General features: G+C 38.6%; 1 protein-coding gene across 9 annotated transcripts in view; it reads right to left on the bottom strand.

Moving 5' to 3' along the window:
• Window positions 1–23,744, bottom strand: part of USP25 (ubiquitin specific peptidase 25) — a 142,669-nt gene extending 118,925 nt beyond the window's left edge. For 7 of the 9 annotated variants that reach the window (XM_078358616.1, XM_002761313.6, XM_002761314.7 and 4 more), the window contains exon 1: window positions 23,289–23,744. Coding sequence is in view for 3 of the 9 variants with exons in the window: in XM_002761313.6 (XP_002761359.1) it covers window positions 23,289–23,333 (45 nt within the window). In the remaining 6 variants the exon portion in view is untranslated. Of the gene's footprint in view, window positions 1–23,038 lie in introns of all 9 variants that reach the window. The other 2 variants (XM_078358621.1, XM_078358618.1) reach the window with 2 other exon arrangements.
• Between the last annotated feature and the right edge of the window lie 497 nt (window positions 23,745–24,241).

Below are 24,241 nucleotides of genomic sequence, written 5' to 3'. Positions count from 1 at the left end.
ACTGGGTTTTGAGGTGGTTTGTTACGGTGGTTTGATAAAGTGTAATAAGAATACTGAGTATATTATGGAGAAGAGCAAGGTCTTTGAAATTGTTATTTTGCTGTTTTATCTTTTAATACAAAGTCAAGCAAATATCCTAGAAAAAAAATCAGGTGTATCTCTAGTGTAGTTTTTATAAATCATGACTGAAAATGAAACAATAAAAAGAACTGGTGATGGGGGAGGAAAAAAAAATAGGTGAAAGAATTTTCTTAGCTAAACATAGGTAGAAAGAAATGGGAAGATGTGAGCAATGAGAAAAATTCTAAGAGAAGCCACCTCATTTGTAAAGTTTTTTCCTTTGTTACTGGCATCATCCATTTGTATTTTTCCTGTATTTGAAACCTGCACCTTCATTTCCTGCAATTATGTGGAGTTTTTGTTGCCATTTCTGTTGTGATTAAGACCCTAGTGTGTTTTTCAAGGTTTGTACCTTCCCATTTATGAAACTTCTGATCTGTGATACACTCTGATCCTCAACTGGAAATGTCCTAAATATGGTCCTCTCCTTGACCAGCAATTCCAAATCTAAGGTGGTTCCCATCCAATCCATTTCCATATCTAGACTCCTTTTCTGAGCTCTGAGATGCTCCTTGTAGGGATTTTTAATCTAGTAAAGTACAGGAAGATGGATTCAACCTGTTCCCAAGGATAAACCAAAAGGGGAAGATGTAACGTCCAAAGAGATTCAGTCACTTGCAAACACCACAAAAGTTAATAAGCAAAGAAGATTACATACAGGACGTAAGATTCCTTGTTATTTTTACTGCACAATAACATCCTCAAGTGTCTACTATGTGCAAAATATAGTACTATGCACTTCAGGTATAAGGAAATATTGGTAATTTCAATATACATTAAAAATCTAGGCATTTCCCAGAAATTCTTTCCCTTCTCAGGTGAACACATTAAATGCTGGGGTTTTTTAAAAATCAGTTTCCGTACAGAGAGCTTATTTAATGTCAGTATAACTTTCTGAGGATGCAAAAAAAAAAAAAATCACTAGGCCAAGACAAGGAAAGAAAATATAAATTTATTATACTCTTGCTATATACCAATGTGAGGTTAGGAAAACAATGCCCCAAAGTATGGTGTTCTGGCTTGCTGAGTGCTTTGAACAAAAGCAATTGAAAGGACTCAGAAATAAGACTCAGAACCTAAGTCTGTCTCTGATATTCTCCTGCCTCCCCGCTTTCCCTTCCAAAGCACAGGGAGAAGATTTCTCTGAAATTTCCTTATCTGACTAAGGGATGTTGATCCAGAAGGAATCAAATTGTCTTGGATAATTCCCTGGAATCTATATAAACCAGAGAAGATTAATTCCTATAGCAGGAAAGAAAACTAAATATTTCCATGCCCGTGGGCATACCATACCCACACAGACTTTTCACCTATTCTCCTAAGGGCTATTCATTACCTCAGAGACTTTATATAATAAAGGCAACTTTTGTTTGTAGTATAGTTCTGCCCCCCACCTCTCAAAAAATGTCACCATCTCTCCCAAAGCCCAGAATTTTGTACTGGGTCATTGCCTGCTCTTCAGGCACACTCAACTCCCCTTGAAATCATTACTCTTCCTCTAAAATTGCCTGCATCCTCCACTTCTCCCTTTATGAAGAGGGGATTTAGGCTTCACCCATTTGGCCCTTTTTTAGAGTCTGTTTTTTTTATACCCCACCTATGTTTGCATGTCAATAAATTTTTATGCACTTTACCTTGTTAATCTGTTTACTGTCAGTTTATTTCAGCACTGAATCAAACTTTCATAGGGAAAGTTTAAACTTCCCTATACTAGACTGTTTTCTATGTTTCCAATATATAATCTCATTTAATACACACATACATATACACACCCTCTGGGAGGTTCCTCTCATTGTATGGCTGACAGAGACTTCAAGACACTAGTAAGTGCGGAGAGAGGATTGAAATTAGGTGTTTCAAACTCCATGTATTTGCCATATTTTCTCAACTCTAGGATATCTAACATTGGAGATTAAAGATTCAACAAAAAATGAAAATTTAGTGCAAAAATCCACTATTTTGTTGAAGTAAAATACTTAGAAAATTGTAGAAGAAAACTAAAGCACTATTGACCACAAGGGAGAAAAAAAATTGTGTTAAGTGGTGGGTGACTCATTAAGGTCAGTCATTGGCACCTTTAGCTAAATTTCCAAATATAAATGAAACTTGGTTCAGGAAAAGAAAAGTCAAAGGTTTCCATCCTTGGGGATGGGGCAGACGGGGAAGGCAACTTTTAGAATGACCTCTAAAAAAAGCTTCCAAATTTTCTAAGAATAGAGGGAAAAAATAGCCTGATAGAAACTCCAAAGACATTCATTCATTCTTTTTTTTTTTTTTGAGACGGAGTTTCGCTCGTTACCCAGGCTGGAGTGCAATGGCGCCATCTTGGCTCACCGCAACCTCCACCTCCTGGGTTCAGGCAATTCTCCTGCCTCAGCCTCCTGAGTAGCTGGGATTACAGGCACGTGCCACCGTGCCCAGCTAATTTTTTGTATTTTTAGTAGAGACGGGGTTTCACCATGTTGACCAGGATGGTCTCCATCTCTTGACCTCGTGATCCACCCGCCTCGGCCTCCCAAAGTGCTGGGATTACAGGCATGAGCCACAGCACCCGGCCCAAAGACATTCTTAAACTTCAGAATCACAGGCACTGCTAAGCACCAAATGGAAAGCATTTCAAAGTTACCTGTCAATGACAGGATTAATTGATTCTACTGTCTTAAAGTGAACAACCACACACACATCTGTTTTTGCAAATACCTGTGCATCTACCCAGTAACACTAAACTGCTATAGCTCATGTTCTCTTATCATAAGAAACCTCTAAAATTCACTGTCCAAGAATCTGAAGTACATAGCACATCCTTCATGTTTGTAAGTCCAAACCTGCCTCTAAATAGCTAGAAAGCAAAGAAGAAAAAAAATATTCTGAGTCATGTTTTTCTTGTTTATCTGTAAGCCTAATCTTTCATTTCCCTTCAAATGTAATATTCTACGACTTGTCTGAGGAATTTTCCTATAGGACAGTCTTTCTCTTACCTTAAAGGGCCTCTGCTTCCTAGAGTCCCTACCTCTGTCCCCAGCATTACCTTGCACTACTTTCCCCCTGGCATTCCTCTTCCCTCTCTTTCATTCAGAGTCTAGGAAATATCATTCTCCTTCATAATGCAAAGATCTTTACACATGTAGGTGCCTTCTGTTAGACTCATCACAAATTATAATATACTACGATTAATCACAAGAAGGTAAACCCAAAGACGACAGAAGCATGTGCACTAAAGCCCTGCTAGGCACCAAATGGTAATCATTTCAAGATATCGATGAGAGGATTAATTTGTTCATCACTGTACTCCTGGTATGTACATATAATGCCTGGCACATGGAAAGCACTCAATCAAATTGATTGAATAAATGAATACAGCAGAGCCTGCAGATGTGAGCTGGAACAAGTCATATCACAAGACAAGCTTATCCACAGACAAGAGGGACTAATTATTGGAGATGGAAATGCTGGGGCGAACATAGACACCTCCAATAAGACTGTAGGAGATTAGACTATGCCACCCCAAAATATACATATTTGGCATATTTTGAGGTAGTTATTTTGAGAAACTGTGGACACAAGAGTAGCCTTGAAAAACTGTCCTTTTGTTAAAAAAAAAATCTTTATAGGAAATCTACATTAGAAAAAGTATCTGTATCAGAAAGGGCTGCAACAACTTTTATTATTGAGACTTTTTAATCTGCACAGACACCCTTTCTTCACCATATATTTCCTCCCCTCACCCTCTCATAACGTGTTGCTGCCTCTCCCAGAAGCCCCAAACCCCTATCCCTTTTTGTAGCTCCAGATGCTATATAAGCTTCAATCATGTGACCCTTCAAGTCTCTCATTTTGTGGGACTCCTGTAAGTACCTACGTAATTAAAATGGTTTTTCTCCTGCTAATCTGCCTCATGTCAATTTAGTTTCTAGTCCAGCCAAAGAACATGAAAAGGTAAAAAGAAGCCATTTTCTTCCTCCCACACAGGAACAAGAAGCACACTAATAAGCAAACTGTCTAATTCTTCTAAATTCAAAAAGCATACATAAGTCAGGCCCACTCCCTCCATTCCATCTAGAATTTCCTAGATCTGGTCCTGTCAATCTCACTTAAAGGCTGGTATAAAGTATATTATTATTGAAATTCCCAATTGCAAATGATCTAAATAACAGTCCCATGAAGGTGTAAGCAGACAAGGAGGGTCCCCAGGAACTACAGGAATTTAATCCACTTGAGTAACTGGCCTGTTTATAGTGTCCTTCCTTACAACCAGTTTTATCCCAAATCCTGTGGGGAATGAGCTCACCTAGTCAGTTGGAGCCAACTCCTGACAGATCCTAGCAACTTACAGATGAACCTGAGTGAACTTTCCTCATTATCATGCTAAAGTAACCACCCTGGTGAGAACTATAGTTTCATTACCGTAACATGTGACCTACCTGCGAGCATAGTGACTCACTGCATCCACACCACTGGGACCCCTCCTCTACAAGTGATGTCACACCCTCTCCCCTATCTGTCACTCTATAAAACCTTCCTGTCAGTTTCCCTTGAAGAGACAATGCTCTAAAGAATACTCCCAGTATTCTACTTATTTGTGACAAGTAGTAAAACTCCTATTGATCAAAATCTGCATTCTCTTGAAAAGCAGTTCACTACTCACTAAACAACATATCCTGGTTTTCAAATATTTGGGGAATAATAAATGGTTCAAGGATTCTGCATATCCTACTGTCACAGTGAAGCTTTTCTCAATCTTTTTGAATTAACAGCACTTTAGCGTTAAAATAATTATTCATGTATCTCTATGGGCATATAAATCTGAAGATATAAATCTTAAAAATGCCATGAATTCTAAATTTTAAAAAGTCTCTTACTTTTTAATAGAATTCCAGAGCTAAAACATTAAGCATCCATGTAATCAAGAAATAAATAAATAAGATACTTTATGAGAAACAGCTAGCAAAAAACAATGGATATAGCTAGTACTAGATAAATGGTGGTTTCCATCCTCCCTTGCCGCAGAGTCCTTTTTCCAACCTGTCACCCAACCTTTCAACTATATCTACATCATGTTATGACCTTGAAGAGTATTTCACATCTGGCCAGACTCAGTGGCTGGCTCACACCTATAATCCCAGCACTTTGGGAGGTCAAGGTGGGCGGATCATCTCAGGTCAGGAGTTTGAGACCAGCCTAACCAACATGGTGAACCCCCATCTCTTCTAAAAATAAAAAAATTAGCCAGGCGTAGTGGTGCATGCCTCTAATCCCAGCTACTTGGGAGGCTGAGGCAGGAGAACTGTTTGAACCTGGGAAGCAGAGGTTGTAGTGAACTGATATCAACCCACCGTACTCCAGCCTGGGCGATGAGAGTGACACTCCATTCCAAAAGATAGTAATAAACAAAAATTATTTAAAAAATAAAATTAAAAGATTATTCGCCATTCCAATTAATTAAAGAAATGCATCAGGAGTAGAAACTCTAAATGCAATTCTCCCATAAAGTATTGTTACACAGCAACATAAGCTAAGTTCACAAAGAGTTAAATACATTTCCAAATAAGAACCCAATACCAGAAAACATGGTTTCTATGGGAACATGTATTTTCAGTTCCAAAAACCCAACTTGCAAAATCTTTTGGAAGGCAGTCTGTTTTTAAATTAGAGTGCCTATATTCTGGAAAACAAGTAGGTAAACAAAAGTTTTATGAATCAAATAATATCCTTGAATCACCATGTCTGCAGTTTAAAATATGTATGTAACTTGTTTTTTATGCTAATGATTCCTATTATAGCTTTCTTGTCCAATTAAATCTTTATGTATCTCTAGTTTCTGTATTTAAGTTTGCATAATTAATTTATAATCCAAAAATAAACTTTTTATACTAATGAAACAAAATAAGAGAACTCTGGAACTGGAATACTATATAATTCCCAGCAGTTCTATTTGTCACAATTCCCTAAAGCAAATACAGTTTTTGGTCATGCTAATTACTTACATAACATGCCCTATGGTCTCTCGGAAACAAAGTACATGCTCTACACCACTTCAAAAGAGCTACTGGCAGGAACACCCCAAGCTGCAGCACTTCTGCGAAGTGCTCTGCCATCCAGTGAGCTTCATTCACAACCTCTCCAACAAGAATCAAGCCTCTCAGTCTTGGGGCTTCCAGAGGGCTTCTCCCAAATTTATTTCTTCCTTTATTCTTAGAGTTCCCTTTACCCTTTAGCAGCCAATCATCTGTTCCTAGTCGACACTTCTTTATACCAAATCTTCTTTGTTCTAATTTTTGTCCTTTCTTTGTTCTCATTGGACCCTGATACAACTTCCTTGAAAGCAATTTTTGTATACTAACAGTATATTAAAATGTAATTCTATATTTTTAAGAGGAAAAAAACACAAAAACAATTAGGGGAAAAAGTTAACTATATATGATGAGCTCTATCCTAGAACTATTTACTGAACACTTATTAAAAACATATAAGGGGCAGGGCACAGTAGCTCAAGCCTGTAATTCCAGCATTTTGTGAGGCCCAGGAGGGGATCACCTGAGGTCAGATTGAGACCAGGCTGACCCATATGGTGAAACTTCATTTCTACTAAAAATACAAAAATTAGCCAGGTGTGGTGGTGTGCACCTGTAGTCCCAGCTACTCAGGAGGCTGAGACAGGAGAACTGCTTGAACCTGGTGGATGGAGCTTACAGTGAGCCGAGATTGTGCCACTATACTCCAGCCTGGGCAACAGAGTAAGACTCCGTCTCAAATAAAAAAAAAAAAAAGCTTATAATATATAAGGCACTGGAGATTTCATTAAGGTATAACTGATTAAATCATTGGCCATTGGTGACTGAACTCAATCTGCAGCCCCTCTTCCCTCCCTGGATGTCGGAGAGGGGTTGAAATTTCTCACCCGCTAACTACAGTGGTTGGTTTTTGTGGCAAAGAGCACCCATCCTAAAGTATATAGCCTCTCCTCCCCAGAAACCCCAGACCCGTGCCAGTCATCTGACTGGTACAGACTAAATAGCAAATCCCAAAGGCTTTATGGCTCCATGCCAGGAACAAGGGAAAAAGACCAAATATTATTATATCGCACTCAGCCAAATAAAGCCACGTGTAGAGAACAGAAGGCACTAAATCATTTAAGGTTTATTTGTGCTTGCTCATAGACTTCTCTTTACTTGGAATAACACTTTGACCTGCCTACAAATCTTCAACAGTTTATTTCAGCTACTATATCCTTTATAAGATCTTTCCTAGTCTTCTTATATCCTCTTAGCTCTACCTACAAATACTTTAACTTCCAATATCATCTATGAACTTCTGGCTCAAGTTGTATATTATTTATTTCTCAATCTGCTTAAAACAAAGAATAAATAGATGAACGGGCATGATTGTGATGTCTGTCTAAGCAGAAATATAGACATGCAATTGAAAACCTTAAACTAGAATTTATGTTAAGATGTAACATTACATTTACTTTTATTACACGTGCTTGATAGGAATGAAAATATATAACTCGGAAATTAGACAATCTCTCAAAGATAAAGCTTGCAAAGAAATCAGAAAATCAAAGACAACCCTTGGAAAATTCCCATAGATAAGCGGAAACACATATTAGTAGCTAAATTTTAGCATATCCCATATGTAAATCATTTAAACACAGGTACTTAAAGTTCACACAGCAAAAACCAGAGAGCCCACAGAATTCTTGCCCAATAGCTATGCCTACTTGCTACTTCTTACTCAAAAATGCTCAATGTTTGTGTTTGTAACAAACTTTCAAATATTAAAATATTTGGCAACACAGTTAAAAAGGTTTAAAATCTTCACCACAACAAAGTGTAACAATTCTGAGAAGGAGGGGGCAAGTAGCAATAAAGCAATAATATAATCATTACTTCACTATAATAATACTATTTCACAATGTCTACAAAAGCAGTTAGCACACTGCACAGCAGTATGTCCCTCTGTTGATTACCCAGGCACTCAAATATGTGCACGAGGTAATGTGCTCACAAGTTCTGATAATTATTTGCCACTAACTTAAAAGTAAGCTACAATTCTTACCTGTTATTCACAGCAAGTGTATCCTGCTCTATACTAAATCATACAACCTGTTCAGTTCAACATGGAAATATCAGCATTTACCAAGCTATAGCTTAAAAAAAAAAAAAAACTCAGAAGCATACCTGTTACAGTTTTACAATAAAAAGGCTGAGGCTAAAAATACCATTCACTCTACAATATTATTATCTAGGTATCAAGTCAGAAATGCAGTATGGATGACAACAGAAATAAAGTTTACTCCCAAAAGCTTAATAACATATTACAATATCCTGAAATACATATACTAATTTCCTTAGTTGAAGTCACATATGCCAAATAAGCTTCTGCAAAACACTGCCATCTGTCAAATTAAGTTAACCTTTTCATCTGAATTTCCCCAGTTATGTAGTTTTGGTTACATTTAAGTTACTAGTTGGTTTTTCATCTTATTACATAAGAGCTATCCAACAGAACGAAATAAATTTATGCCTAGTTTATGTTTAAACAAGTTTCAGTAAAACTATAATAAAAATATTTTAATTTGGCTGAGCACAGTGGCTCATGCCTGTGATGCCAATGCTTTGGAAGGCTTACCACCAGGAGTTCAAGACCAACCTGGGAAACAGAGCGAGACCCCCATATCTCTACAAAAGAACTAAAAAATAGCCGGGTGGGTGGTATGCACCTATAGTCCCACCTAGTTGGGAGGCTGAGGTGGGAGGATAGCATGGGCCCAGGAGTTTGAGGTTGAAGCAAGCTATGATTATGCCACTGCACTCCAGCCTGGGCAACAGAGCAAGACCATCTCTCAAAAATATATTTTTTAATTCAAGGGAGAGAGTTCCTGACACCTGTTTTTCTTTAAAATGGTCCCAACTCAACAATTTAAATATATATATATATATATATATATATATACTATTGTCAGGAAGGGTATTAATGGGAAGGAGAAACTGTTTAATTAAGCCACTGGTTCTTCAGAGGGAAAAAATAAATTTAGACATCTACTTAAACAACTTGCACAAATCAAACCCAAGTGGAATGAAACTTAAATGCTGAATGATGACAAAATAAGAAAACACTTAGAAGGCAACAATTGCCACTATTTTTATGAAACAGGACATGGAAATTCAAATAACAAAGGAAACTATATATAAAACTAAATTAAAACTAAAAATTTCTATTAATGAAAGAACATAAAGCGAATAAAAAGAAATCATAAAAACAGAAAATACTTGCAAAACATACACAGTAGTTTCCCCTTATCTCTTGTTTCACTTTTTAAAGTTTCAGTTACCAGTGGTCAACTGCAGTCTAAAAACACTAAATAAAAAATTCCAGAATCAATTTTTTAAATTGTGCACTATTGGGACTGAGTTCTGAGTTCTGTGGATAATAAAATCTCACTCCATGTCACCCACACATGACTCTTCCCTTTGTCCAACATATCCACACTGTGTATACTACCCACTTAGTACTCAGTAGCCATCTCAGTTATGAGGTATTTTGAAAAAGACTACATTTGCATAACATTATAGTATATTATCATACTTGTTCTATTTCATTACTAGTTGTTATTAGTCTCTTACTGTACCTAATTTATAAATTAAACTTTATCACAGGTAGGTGTATATATATATATGGAAAAAAACCTATATGTACTATATATATAGTGCCTAATTTATAAATTAAACTTTATCACAGGTATGTATATATAAAAAAAACCTATACTATATAGTATTGAACCATACTATACATAGTATACTATTTCAAGTGCTTTGAAAATACATGCAGTATGTTATGTGAATGTAGTCTCTTTCAAAATATACTATATATATGGTTCAACACTAGACACAGTTTCAAGCATCCACTGTCTTGAAACATATTCCACGAGGATAAAGGCAGACTACTGTAAATAGAAAAACAAAAGTAGTATCTGAACTATAAAGAACTACCTCAATTCATAAAGAAAAAGATAAACAGCCCAAAGGAAAAAACAGACAAGAGAAACAAATGTCAATTACACAGAAAAAAATCATAATGGACCATAAATATGTAAAAAGATAACCAAACAGTCTAACTGTAGAATGGTTAAGCTGTAGTGTATCTAGAAGTATAAATGAACTATAACACATTTTTAGCAAAATATTAGATATCCAGAAATAGATGGAAACTTTGTCAACCTTATATAAGGCATCTACAATAAGAAGTGCAACAACTAAAATCATAGTAGTAGACTGAATGCTTTCCACACAAAATCGGGAACAAGACAGAGATGTCTGTCATGACCACTTCTATTAAAGATATTACAGAAGACGTCAAAGAGTACAATTTTTAAATGAATAAAGGTGGTACATAAAGTAAGAGTTATTAGAATAATCGAATTTAGCAAAGTCGCAGATAAAAGCTTCACACAGAAAAATCTACCATATGCTATATACCAGCAAAAAACAATTGAATATAAAACTAAAAAATATCATTTATAATAATATCAGAAAATGTCAACTCTAATAAAAGATATAGAAATACCTTTAAAACGTTGGAAAAATAAAACCTAAGTAAATGGAGAAATATTTGTGTTCTTGGATTGAAAGGCTAAAATACTGTTAAGATGTCCAAACAGTCAGAATTTATATATATATCCAACATAATACCATTCAAAAATCCCAGCAGGCTCTTTGTCCAACTGTGTAAAGTGCTTCAGAATTGTATTTGGAAATACAAAAAGATCTAGAATAGCCAAAACAAATTTCTAACAAGAACAAAGTTGAAGAATTTACATTTACCCACTTCAAGACACATTTCAAAGCCACAGTAACCAAGACAGTATGGCACAGCATGAGGATAGAAACGAACAGAGTTCAAAACTAAACCCACTCTGATACAGTCAATTAATTTTCCATAAAGATACCAATTATAATTCAGTGATGAAAGGACAGCTTTTCAAAAGTAGGTGCTGGAACAACTAGATATCCACATGCAACAAATAAGCCTTGACTCCTACAACTCAGAGGGCACACAGAAATGAATTCCAAATGGATCACAAACCTAAAATGACAAAACTTCTAGAACAAAACACAGGGAGAAAAAAAGGTTTAAAAACTAAGCTTTAAGAAAAAAGTACTAACCATAAAGGTAAATTAATCAATCATTAAAATACTTCAGCTTCAAAGAAACTGTTAAGAAAATGCAAATACAAGCCACACACTGGGAGAAAATATTTGCAAATTACATATATATGACAAAAGACACCCAATATGTGAAGAATTCCTACAACTCAATATCTACTCACTCTTCTGCTCATGCAAGAAATGGTTGGAAGAGCATTTACTTTCATCCAAAAACTGCAAACCCAGACCAGTGTGGTGGCTCACACCTGTAATCCCAGCACTTTGGGAGGCCAAGGCAGGCAGATCACCTGAGTTCAGGAGATGGAGATTCACCTGGACAACATAGCAAAACCCCATCTCTACTAAAACTACAAAAATTAGCCAGGTGTGGTGGTGGGCAACTGTAGTCTCAACTACTCAGGATGTTGAGGCAGGAGAATCACTTGAACCCAGGAGGTAGGGGCTGCAGTGAGCCGAGGTCGCACCACTGCACTCTAGTCTGGGCAACAAGAGCAAAACTCCATCTCAAAACACTGCAGACCCTAGGGGGCCAAGACAGTATGATCACTTGAAGTCAGGAGTTCAAAACCAGCCTGGCCAACATGGCAAAACCCCGTCATAAAAATGAGCCAGGCCTGGTGGTGTGCACTTTAGTCCCAGATACTTGGAAGGCTGAGGCACGACAATCGCTTGAACCAGGGAAGCAGAGTTTACAGTGGGCCAGATTGTACCACTGTACTCCAGCCTGGATGACAGTGTGAGACTTCCGTCTCAAAAAAAATACCTGCAAACCCTAAGTTTTGCCTAAGCCGACAACATGATGGACAAGAACAAGGTAATGGCAACAGCAAACCCCACCAACGTTCACACAGTCCTAGGACCACACCTCCTACCTAGCACAGGACTTCATGACCCGAGGGAGCAGCTCTGATCTCTGTAACCCCAGAGGTCTGGATCCCCTACCCGCTTTACACCACAGAAACTGCACAGCTGACCAGGGTCATCTTATATGCTGCTTTCAGCAACTGGGCTGCAGTTCCACATGCTCAGGTGCACTGGTGCTCTCCTCCTTCTGCCACCCAGCAAGAATGGAAATACTTTCAGTTCTATAAGATCCACTGTTTTATGTGACTTCAATTCCTGCCTCACTCGGGAAGAGGCCCAGAAGACAATTCTGTGAATCTGCATGGTACTACCAAAATTGGCAAAAAGAGTATCCACTGACCCCAAGAGGCCTGTGCAGAGCTGCTTCTGATAGCTGCAGAAGACAAATTCCTAGGCAGGCAGGGACAGGTCCCTGGTGAAACCCGACCTTCAAACCAAAGACTGTTTAAAGCCTGAAAACCGAGCTGCCAATTCTAGACAACACAGATAGAGTCCATGACTAGAGTGATAACTTCTTTTCTTTTTGCCTACTCTTTCCCAATCGGTTCTTTCTGAATAATGCTTGTAAACCAATTGAACGTTGCCTTTTCCAAGGCTACCTACAGCCCACATCTCCTCATTCCTAACCTGTAAAAACCCTGGACTCAGTGACAGAGACGGCACCAGCTTTTGGGGCCCCTCTCACAATGAGGGCTACCCACTTCATGTACCCTCTCATTGTCAAGAGCCTGTCTGTTGCTCGATAAAATTCTTCCCTGCCTTGCTCACTCACTGGTGTCCGCGTAGCTCATTGTTCTTGGTTGCGAGAATCCAGAACTCGCTGAACAGCAGAAACAAAAACAGCTGTAACATGCTTCTGGCCAGCTTGTGGAGCTGAGGCCGGTGGGCATGAGAAGAGCTGTGACATACTTCCATTTGCTGGACTATGGAAGTGATGAGCTGCGACCCCACTGGGGGCCCAGACCTCAGAACTTCCCAAGCTAGAGCTGTAACCCACCTCCGTTCACCAAGCAACAGGCAGTGGGAACAAACAAGTTCTAACACACCTCCATTCACTGAGCTGTGAGCAGCAGAAACGAGGGACAGCTGTGGCATTCCCGGTGGCTCAGACCTCAGGACTGCCCGGGAAGCTCTGACAGCTCCTTGGAGTCCTATGGTTGCTGGCGTCTCCGAGTTTTTGAGTTCCATCGCATTCCCCTTGCCTGAACGCTGGAGCCCAGCTGTGGAAGCCACATCTGGTGTGCCTGGTCTCTCTGTGGGGTTAGCACATGGGGAGTAGCAGTGGTAATGGAATGTGGGCTGGGGATCAGCCCAGAGAAGCCTGCTGGGCCAAGCAAGCAGAAAGAGCCCAGTGGGTGCAAGCGAAACCCGGGCAGAGGCCCTGCTGGCCTTACAGGTTTCCGGCTGGCAATGCGGCACTGAGGAAATCTTGTGTCACTTCTTTCCTCCCAAAATTGAGGACTTTAAAACATGAGGTAGGGGACCATTTCTTGTTCCCTTTCTTTCCATCCTCTTCCTCAGCCCTGCCCTGCTCCAAAGCCTTTCTCCAAAGCCCCATGGGAAAACTTCAGGGCCCTCTTGAGGAGAAACCAGCCCAGAGGCCTCACATGAAAACAGAAAACACCAGACCTTCAACCCAGTGTTTCTGTAGCTCCACCTTAAGGAACTGAGACACTTAATTATGCATGTATTCTGGCAAGAATTACGACACAAAACTTTTGTATATGTGAATGCACAGTTGGTTTGCACATTGGTGTTACCATAGCAACAGGTCCTGGCCATTAATGGTACATCATTCCTGGCTCCTCTCTGCACAATCCTCCCCAAAACATCTATCCCACTTCAGTGAGGACGTAGCTCTCAGCTCTGCAGCCAATTCTGCCCTGATGACCTAATGCCCTCACCACACACGACCCACTTCCAGACTGAACAGCAACAACAAAAACCCAACATATATAGTGGGTTTTTTCCAATTCAGATTCCTCTTCTTCCCTGTCTTCAGATAGACCAAAAACTATTAAAAAAAAAAAAAAATTTTCTTAAAGGTATCTTTCTGCCCAATTTACTTACCTCATCACAGTTCATCCCACCCCTGCAACTGCTCCTCCGTGTTCTTTTCAAACTTCCAAACCAACTAATATGTGAAATTATTTTTGTACCCTATGTAACAAAATATGCATCATAAAAATTTCTCATGTATGTGTATAACTAATTTTTAAAGAGATAAATTTAATATTTACTTTGAGGCATGATGATGAAATGAGTTCCCATTTTTCAGCAATGTACCTTTTTAACAGGTGTTTAACCAAAAAAAAACATAAAATTATGCAATCTCAATTTGTTTTGTGAACGTATTAGCACTTGGTACTGGAGTGTTTTAGCCATATCTCTGACATTTTTATCATTTTGGAAAAATGTAGCTATTGCGACTGGTAATATATTAAGGGTGTTAAAACTGGATAATGTATAAGAAGCAATGTTAAAAAATCATCCTAAACTGGCCAACAAGAACATGAAAGATGTCCAAAATCATTAGTCATTAGAGAAGTATACATTACTACCAGAATGACTTAATAATAAATGGCTAAAACATAAAAGGTTAACAATGCCAGGTGTTGACAAAAATGTAGACAACCTGAAATTCTCCTATGTTGCTAATGGGAATGTACAATGGTACAATCAATTCCAATAACAATTTAGTTAGTATTATAACAATTATATACCTATGCATTTGCCCAAGAGAAACACAAATAAGTCTACTCAAAAACCAGCTTACAGATGTACACATAACATTATATATATATATATACACACACACACACACACATAAAGTACTTCAAAAGGTATGCGAATACACAGATGTGAGAATATATAATATTACTCTGCAGTAAAAAGAAACAAACTGATACATGCAATAAAACACGGCTGAATCTCAAAAGCAATTTACTGAGCAAAAGCACCCAGAGGCAAAAAAAATAAATTGTATAAACAAGTCTGTTTATGTGAAGACCCAGAACAGCCAAAACTAATCTATAGTCATAAAAATCAGATCAACAGTTGCCTGAAATAATGAAGATGTTGATAATGAATGAGAAAGGTGACACAGGACAAATTCCTCTTTCTCTTCTGGAGTGACAGAAATGTTGTGTGTGGCCAAATTCATCAAATTATACACTTTGAGTGTAAATCATACCACAATAACATTAACTTGAAAAAAGTCAATATGGCAGCTGGGTGCGGAGTTGTGTAGAAAAGAGGGACAGTATGAATGAGGAACAAAAGAAACTTCCAGGACAATAAGATATTCTATTTCATGTATAGAATGGTACAAAGTATAATAATCTTAATATATTTAAGTTGTACATAAGTTTTCATATGCTATAGTTAGCCTCCCAAAAAAAATCCTTTAGTAATTATTCATATGCAAATACACACAAAAAGAAAACAAAAGCAGTCAGAAAGAGAAAGGAAGATTACAACTTTAGCACATACAATCATTTTCCAACTCCTAATGCATCGATTCAAAAATATATTTGCCCCCCACCAGTAAGAGGGGCAAGTAAGTTCCCACCTAGCCACCTGAAGCTTTGGGTTTCCATAGACATGTTGACTAGAAAAGCCTGTGGGAGGAGACAGCTCCTCTACAATGAAACACGTTGCTGCACTGACGGAAACACCTGAAACAAAAGAATCAATGTGTGTTAAAAGACTCTGCTTCCGTATTAAATTTGGTGTATTGTGATAATTCAATCCCCAAAGGACCCCTGCAGTCAATTTACCCAGTGCTAAAGACACTTTTATCCTTAAGAACACTAATTAACTTCAACCAGTGATTCTCAAACATTAAGTGCAGAATAATAATCTGAGATTCTTAGAAAGCATGCTTTAGCCCAACTCTCAGTGTCTTGAAACAATAGTGTAGGGTGAGGCAAAGAATCTGTACTTTCAGCAAGCACTACAGTTAATTAAGACAGCCCACAAAAACTATACTATAAAAAACTCTGATCTAAACCTATAGTAACATGACTAAGGAAACAAGAAAATTATTGCTGGACATTTAAAATATCTAGCAGTTCGGAGAACCAAAAACTAAAAATAAAGCAGATGGTTTGTACTGAAGCAGAGTTAATCAAGAGGCAAAAAAGAGAAAACTGAAAAATTACTTACCACATACATAAAACAAGATGTCAAGGATGATGTTCTTAGAAATTAAAGTCTGTCAAAATAAATGCAAGGCATCATCCTTTTATAAACTCAAGTTTCACATCATCTACTTGCCCACATCATATAGTGCCATTCCTAAACTCGATTTAACAAGGCAAATTTGGTCCTCCAAACATAATAAAAATCAATGATTACATTTATAGGAAAATGGCAGGCCACTGTTGCAGTGCTTAAAGTAATTCAATAACATTAGAGAGTAAAATTATGCTCAGTGTCAGGGGAAGAAAGACCCTGTAACCACCCTTACTCTAAGCACATCAGGGCAGAAATCAGTAATTGTGGAGTGGACCCTGAAGAAAACAAGGGCCACAAATTAAATTAAAAAAAAAAAAAAGTCCCCTACCTGAATTCACAGAACCTAGGATGACAGAGAAGAGACTGACAAACTACCAGCACCCTTCCCCCACCACAGCCAGGATACTCAGAGTGAAAGCTTCAACAAAGGTCACCAGGACCCAAAGAACAAGTACATGCAAGCATCACAATTGAAAATACTACAATATCTTGTAAACAGAACCTATTTTCTAAGTCTGCACAACTAATCCATGTAAATATTTCAGAAATGCATGAGGTACTAAAGTGGTGACTGCCTTTTTAAATCAGCAACAACTACAAAAAAATACTCATTATCACTTCTAATCAATGTTTACTGGAAGTATTTGATAGTACAAAAAAAAATGAAACTACAGGCACAAAAACTGAAAATACTATACATAAGTAAAATGTATTGTTTAATCATGATATAATCTTTTACACAGAAAGTGCAAAACTGTCTCTGGAAAAGGTATAAAAAACATTTAGCAAGGTGGCTAGATATAAAATTAATATACAAAAGACCACCACATTTGAATACACTAGTAAGAAATTTTTAAAAGCACCACCATATATAAGTTAGCAGAAATTATCAACTACATAAAACAAAAGATGTATAAGAATTTCATGTTAAATTATAAACCATGAAAGAGATATTAAACAAGACCTAATAAAAACAGAAGTATATATCCTGCTCATCCTGTATCATAAAGATGTTAATAATCCCAATTGATCCGCAGATTCAATAAAAGTAATCAAAAAGACAGATGATTTGAAAAAACTTGGTATGATTACTCTAAAATTTCTAAAGAAAACTGTAACCTCTGGAAGAAAGGTTACAGTTTTCCTGTAGGAACAAAGGCAAAGAACTGTCATTTCCAGTATGAGATAATTCTAAAGCAACAACTATAAAGACAGGATGATATTCACAAAATGACTGATGAAAAAGAATGATTCAAGGAACAGGAAAAAAACACTTTGCATTAAACTTTTGTATATGACAAAGATGGCATATCAATTCAGTAGCAGAGAGCATTAATTTTTCAATAAAGCAAGGTTAACAAAAGAAATTTTATAAATCATATATAAGTTGTTGCACAGTCTTCAAATGCAGTGCAACGAAACTAAATATCAACAATTAAAAGAATACAAAAATACCATCTTGGAAAGCAAGCTTTTAAAAACTTTTAAATAATGAAAGGAAAAGGAAGTTAAATCCAAAAGAAAACAGATGAAAATTCACAGTTCAAAATGTTTTTCATTATTAAATATGATAAATTCATGTAAACGTTGAATTCAGGCTATAAAAAGAACGATAAACACCAGAAAGAGTAGAAATCTAAAATTAAAGATGAAAAGTAAAAATGAATAAATTAGAAAAAAAAAAAAAGACTAAATTTTGGAAAGACCGAAGAAATAAGATCAGCATCTGGCAAACACTACTGAAAACAAAACAAACAGGGATTAAAAAAATTGGCATGTCTACATACACCTGCACAGATTTAGAAGAAAATTTTAGACTAATAAATACAGAAATCTCAATGAAATTTAAAATTTTCTAGAACTGTAAAACTTTTTAAATTTGACCCTAAAAAACACAGAAAATGTAAAAGGCAATGAGCAAAATTTGGAAACTTTGCCTAAAATTTGCTGCAAATGAGCAGCTAAGCCCTGATATAATCACATTCACCAAGTCTTCAAAGTAACATGTACTTCAGTTGAATAATATCTAATTTTTTAAATCAAAAATGACTATAGGCCATCAATTCTGAATGACTCTACCTAATCCTAAACAATTCCAAAAGCACAGGAAAACACAGAAAGCTTCCTAATCATTTTATGAGCTAACCTTATATTAATAGCCCTCATGGACACAACAAACATTTTAACTAATCTCATTAAAGAATCCAAGGACAACTGGTTCCAGAACCCCCAAAGATGCCAAAATCTTTGAGTTTTCAAGTCCCTTACATAAAATGATATAGTATTTCCATGTAACTTACACATCCACACGTCCTCCAGTATACTTTAAATCATTTCTAGATTACTAACACAGTGTAAATGCTACATAAATAGTTGTTACACTGTATTGTTTAGGGAATAATGGCCAAAATAAGACTGTACATGTTCAGTACAGATGCAACAATGCTTCATTTTTTCCCAGAATATTTTCAATCTATGGTTGGTTGAATTTGTGGATTCAGAACCTGCGGATACAGAAGACCAATTGTATACCAAGTTCTAGGTTCAAATTTATTATATTAAATATAGAAATATATTAAAATAGTACAGCAACATTACCAAATGGGGTTTTATCAGAAATTCAAGGACAGCCAAACGGATATGGATGGCATTGCAGTTAAGAGCAGGGACTTGTCCATCATATGACTTTTGAGTTTAAATCCAACCCTTAATACATGCCAGAGATGAAATACCGCTTCAGTTCTCCAATACTGTTTCCTCAGCTTCAATAAGAAGGGAAAAAACAGTACTCAATTCATAAGGTGGTTGGGAGGATTAATGAAAAAAGTTTGTAAGAATACTTAGCACAGTGCCTTACACAGATTATATAGGAAATATTCATATATCTTACATACAAATGGTTCTTGTATTCTGACATATAAAATATCACATCATTCATTGAAAAAAAGACATGATAGTCAACATTTAAATATAGTTTTGAAACATTTATAAAACCTAGGAATGTAAGAAAATTTTCATATCATAAGGAAACAATATATAACAGAAACAAATTGTAGTAGCATTCTGTAATCTTACGAAGTCGTATAAATAATGACAAGAAAGAGGTCAGAATATTAAGTATTTGTAAACGATATGGACTGTACATATATTATTGAAGAAAACCAAAAGAATATTAGAAATGATGTGAATTCATTTAAAAAGCTGGATACAATGTGAGTATACGAGTCAAAATTACGTGCAAAAGGGAAAGAATAAGAAAAAGAATAAGCAGCTGGAACTATTTCTGTGCCCAAATCAAGACTTAGACTAATAATAAGATAAACTGATTCCTAATAAGAATATCCCCTTTATGTAACATTTAAGTGACTTAAGTACTGTTAACTACCAAATGCTGTATGGTATTGTTTTATAAACTTAGATGATCCTAAATTGGAAAATACGTGTTATTTTAACTAGGAAATTTACCCTGAATCCAGTCTGTATTGTTTTTCAAGTTTTAACTGTGAAGTTGGTTAATCTGTGTCAACCTTCCCACCTGACCTTCATCTTTCCAGGAATTAAGTGAAAGTGGACTGTAGATCTGTGAGATTGCTCTGCCTCCATCCTATACTTTATCTTTTATGCTCCCTACACAGAATACTTGCTTAGGGCAATTAAACAATCTAAAGAAGTTGCTCATATCTCATCATACTAATGTTAAGGCATTAAAAGAACCTTCAGAGGTACTTAACGACTTGCCCAAGTTCACAAAAAGGTGGCTGAGATCTATCCCACATCCTGTCTTTTCACTACGCTGCCTATTCTCCTAGCATGAGCAGTTTTTCAAGCTTTCATTATTTTTTTTAACAGAAAGGTTGTTCATTTTGTTGCCTAGGATGGTTTTGAACTCCTGGCTTCAAGGGATCCTCCCACCTCAGCCTTCCAAAGTGCTGGGATTACAAGCATGAACCACCACACCCACCCAGCCTCATCATTTCTTAATTTTTAAATTTCAATATTCAGTTAGAAAACTAAGTACTGTACCTACATTCCTTTTGGAAACCATTCACTTACTTCATCAAATATTTGCTGAGTCTTACTATCTGTAAAGAACTGTTCTAAGCCCTAGAGTGAAACAATATATTGTATTTAACTCAGCAGGATGCATTTACTGTCAATAGTATCCTGTTCATTTAACTCTGTAAATTAATTTAGTCCCTGGGAGCAAACCTCCTACTAATACTACCCTAAAGAATCGTCACTTGGTTCAACTGGTTAGATGATGGGAGGGGGGAGGGGAGGATCCTCATTTGGAACTTGAATCTATGTATCAAATGTCTTAGATCTAAGCCTCCTACATCTAGGTAAATATGAAGCACAGAGACTGAAGACACATGTCCAAGACCAAAATTATTACAGGATTTAGCTAATCTGCTGCCAACTGCACCTCACCTGAAACATCTAAACCTCAGCAAAGCAGCTTTCTGCAGTTTTACTACATCTCATAAGTCCCTGGGTTGGCCAAACTCCAGCAATCAAGCAAAGAACACATCAAAAGGAAAAGGCGGCCCCTTGCCTCATCAAACTACATTGTGACAATGACCGATGAATTCTGTAGGTGAACAAAAAAACCCATGAAAGTTCTGTGCAGTGTGGTGCTGCAAACAACAACAAAACATCTACATGCACCTGCAAAATAATAGCAGAAAATATAAGAAACCATTCAGACTACAAAATATAGCTATCTACTTAAAATTTTAAAACACATATGTACAATTTTTTAAAGTGATAAACTGGCTAAAATGTTCGTTCTGCAATATACACTACACACCTCTCCTTTTACAGATAACCCATAAAGTGTCTAAGTAAAAACAAAGTTTCTTTCACTTTTGTTTCTTCTAAGTGTAAAGTTCACTTCCTAGTTACCAGCTTTAAGTTCACTTCCTGGTTACTAGCTTGATGGATTTAAATCTCTCAACTTATTGAGGTACATGGCTTATTTATAACCATGTGAATTTTTTTAAATAGTTCTGAGTAATAAAGTAATTTTGTATCAATATGGAAAGCAAACACATTTAAGGGTTTCTTTTGTAAAACAATCTAAGTATCATTAAAAGTTTCGCTAAAAGAATTCCCCAATAACAGTGGATTAAATGATCTAAAACATATTCGTACTAAAGGATAGTATTTTGAATTAACTACTACTCCCTTTGTGTGGGGAGGGGATTCATTAAACTAGGAAATTGGACTTGACAGGCAAGATCACTCTTTCGTTAACTTGATTCTTGATTCTACAATTTTATGCATAACCTCTGAACCATTCAATAGAGTCTGCATAGTCATTCAATGCAGTTTAAACAAAATCAATTGGGAAAAAAAAAATTCACAAACTTACAAAGTTCTTCCCTGTTCAAACTTAGGAGATGTGAAAATTTTACATTTCTCACTTTTAAACAGACTTTAATATCCAACATTGAAGAAAACTGTAAACAAATGGTACCAAACACATTAAATATTGCTTAGTATTCATATGACCACGTAATCTTTCCTAAGCCTTAAGTCTTTAAAAACTAAACTTGAAGGTATTCAAAATAGAATAGGGAAGATTAGGTAGTAAACTCATTTAAACTTTCAGTATTAAGTCTTGAATTATTTCACTGCAAGTGCAGTGTGCAATATCGGTCTAACTTTACCAGTAATATCAACTAACATACAAGTCTCAACAACTTTCCCAACCTGCCTAAAATAACAATGCACTATCCTTGCTTTCCAAAGTTCTTGAGTATCTTCAATTACTTCAAAGCCGTATCATACAATTCTAAAAACAATCTCAAAGCAAAAATGTAGCAGGCTGTACGCAGACAGCCCATGTTAGAACAGTAACCAAGTACAGGTAGGATATTACCACACCAAAACTCCAACAGGGTGGGGCATTCATTACTCACCCAGATGAACCAAACACAACTCAGGTGGTAGATCACAGTAAAGCCTAATTATCCCCGTAATTCCAACACGACTAAGGTACGGCTTGCCCTTTTGCCCAAAATGCTTTTCACGCAAATGAAACATTAAAAAAAGAAATTAAGTCATGGCCAACTACTCTTCAGAATATGGGGCAAGCCATGATGGTGCACTTAAGATTCTGAAAGCAAAATCTAAAACAGTAGAATGATCTCTCACGATTCACTTTAAAGATACAAAGCTTCACAGTTTTTATTGTTTTCTTTAGTGAGTGACCATTTAAATGTGTGACTGATGCAAGAGAAAAGGGTGAAGGAAGGAACAAGGTCAAACTTAGGGGACAAAAGATTCCTGAAATAACATAGACAGAAAGGTTTCCTCTCTTAGGGACAGTTTCTATATTGAAAAAAAATAAAAAGAAGAGGAGGAGGAAAAGGAAACCATAAAAGGAAAAGAAACCAAGCAAACCACCTACTTCTAAATAGAGTTCACCTGGTCAACACGCCTGCCCCGCAAGGCAGGTGATTGGATTTTGGTGGCGGCCGTTTTTGCAAAACAGCAGGCCTGGAACACTGCCACCTTAGAAAGACAACATGGGTTCAGAAAGGATGACAACCGGCTATTCTTTTTTATTTAAGGGAAGAGAATAAAGTTTCATTAAGAAGCCACAAAGAGCACTGTAGGAATGTGAGGGTCGTTCTCAATACCTGGCACCGTCTGCTACAGGAAAACAATCTGCAGAAGGAAGTGGACTCAAGCCCGCAAACTACACTCTGCCTCCCACACACAGCTGGGCACCGGGCGCGACGCCCCCGAGGCGATGGGCAGGGGCCGGGGGTGACGGGGGAGGAAGCAGGGAACGGCGGCGGCGGCGAGGCCCGGGCGCCCGGCCGCGGCGGGAGAGGACAGCCCGTCGGAAGGAGGAGTGGGGCCCGCCGGCTCGCGGGCTCGCCTCACCTTCTGCGCCGCGCTCTGCTGCAGCACGTTCTGCTCCACGGTCATGGCCCCCGCGGCGGCGGCGGCGGCGGCGGCAGCGGCGCCCGGCTCCTCGCGCCTCCGCCCGCCCTGGCTGCCGCGCTCCGCAGAGCTCCAGGGAGCGGCGCGGACTGCCGGGGAGGACAGCGCCCCCGCCAGCCAGGCGCGAAGCCGATGGCGGCCGGGGTGCGCGGGCAGCGCGGACAGGCGGCGAAGCGCCCACTGCGAGGGCCACGGCGGCCGCCCCACGTCTCCACGCGGCCCGCCTCAGCGCTGCTCCTCCGCGGTGGCCCGGGCCAGGAGCGGGCGGCGGACGCCGGGGCGCGGGAGGGCGCGAGCTAGCCGGGCAGCGTCACGCGTTCGCGCGCTCCTTGGCCGGGGCTCACCGGCCGCTGCAGGGACGGGAGAGAGGGGACGCAGGGAGCGGCCGCCCGGAATGGCGCTATCCTCCTCCCTCCGCGAGTCCTGCTCCCTCCCCTCCCCCACACACCGTCCCCGCCCCCGCTCCCGCCCCCGCCCGGCGGCTCCTCCCCCGCAGAGCCCCGCCCGCCGGCCGCCCTAACCCTACATTGTGACCCTCCCGGCGGCGGGGCGGGGCGGGGCCACCGTGGAGCCCCACCCCTCCCAGCGCGGGCCCGGCGTTCCTGGGTGGGGCGAGGGAGCGCCTGGCTGCTGGACCCGGGAGCCGCCCCTGCGGCAGGTTGCGCGACACCGGCGCTGGGCTCCGCGAAGCTCGTTTGGAGGCCGGAGGGCAGCGTTCCTCCCTGTGCCCAGGGCTTGTCGGATCCCTAGCTTGCCCAAAGCCTCCAAAGCAAACATTTCCCTGCGTGTCCAAAACGTCCCAAAACTACACAGGGTCCCGAACTCCGGCCCCTTTCTATGTCACGCGTTCTCTTCCTCGCCTTTCTAGGAATTTCACAAGCAGTGAAGTTGCC

This window comes from Callithrix jacchus, chromosome 21 (assembly GCF_049354715.1).
Source record: "Callithrix jacchus isolate 240 chromosome 21, calJac240_pri, whole genome shotgun sequence".
Taxonomy (NCBI): Eukaryota; Metazoa; Chordata; class Mammalia; order Primates; family Cebidae; genus Callithrix; species Callithrix jacchus.
The sequence above is the reverse complement of the archived record's forward strand: the minus strand, read 5'-3'. Positions and strand labels throughout refer to the sequence as shown.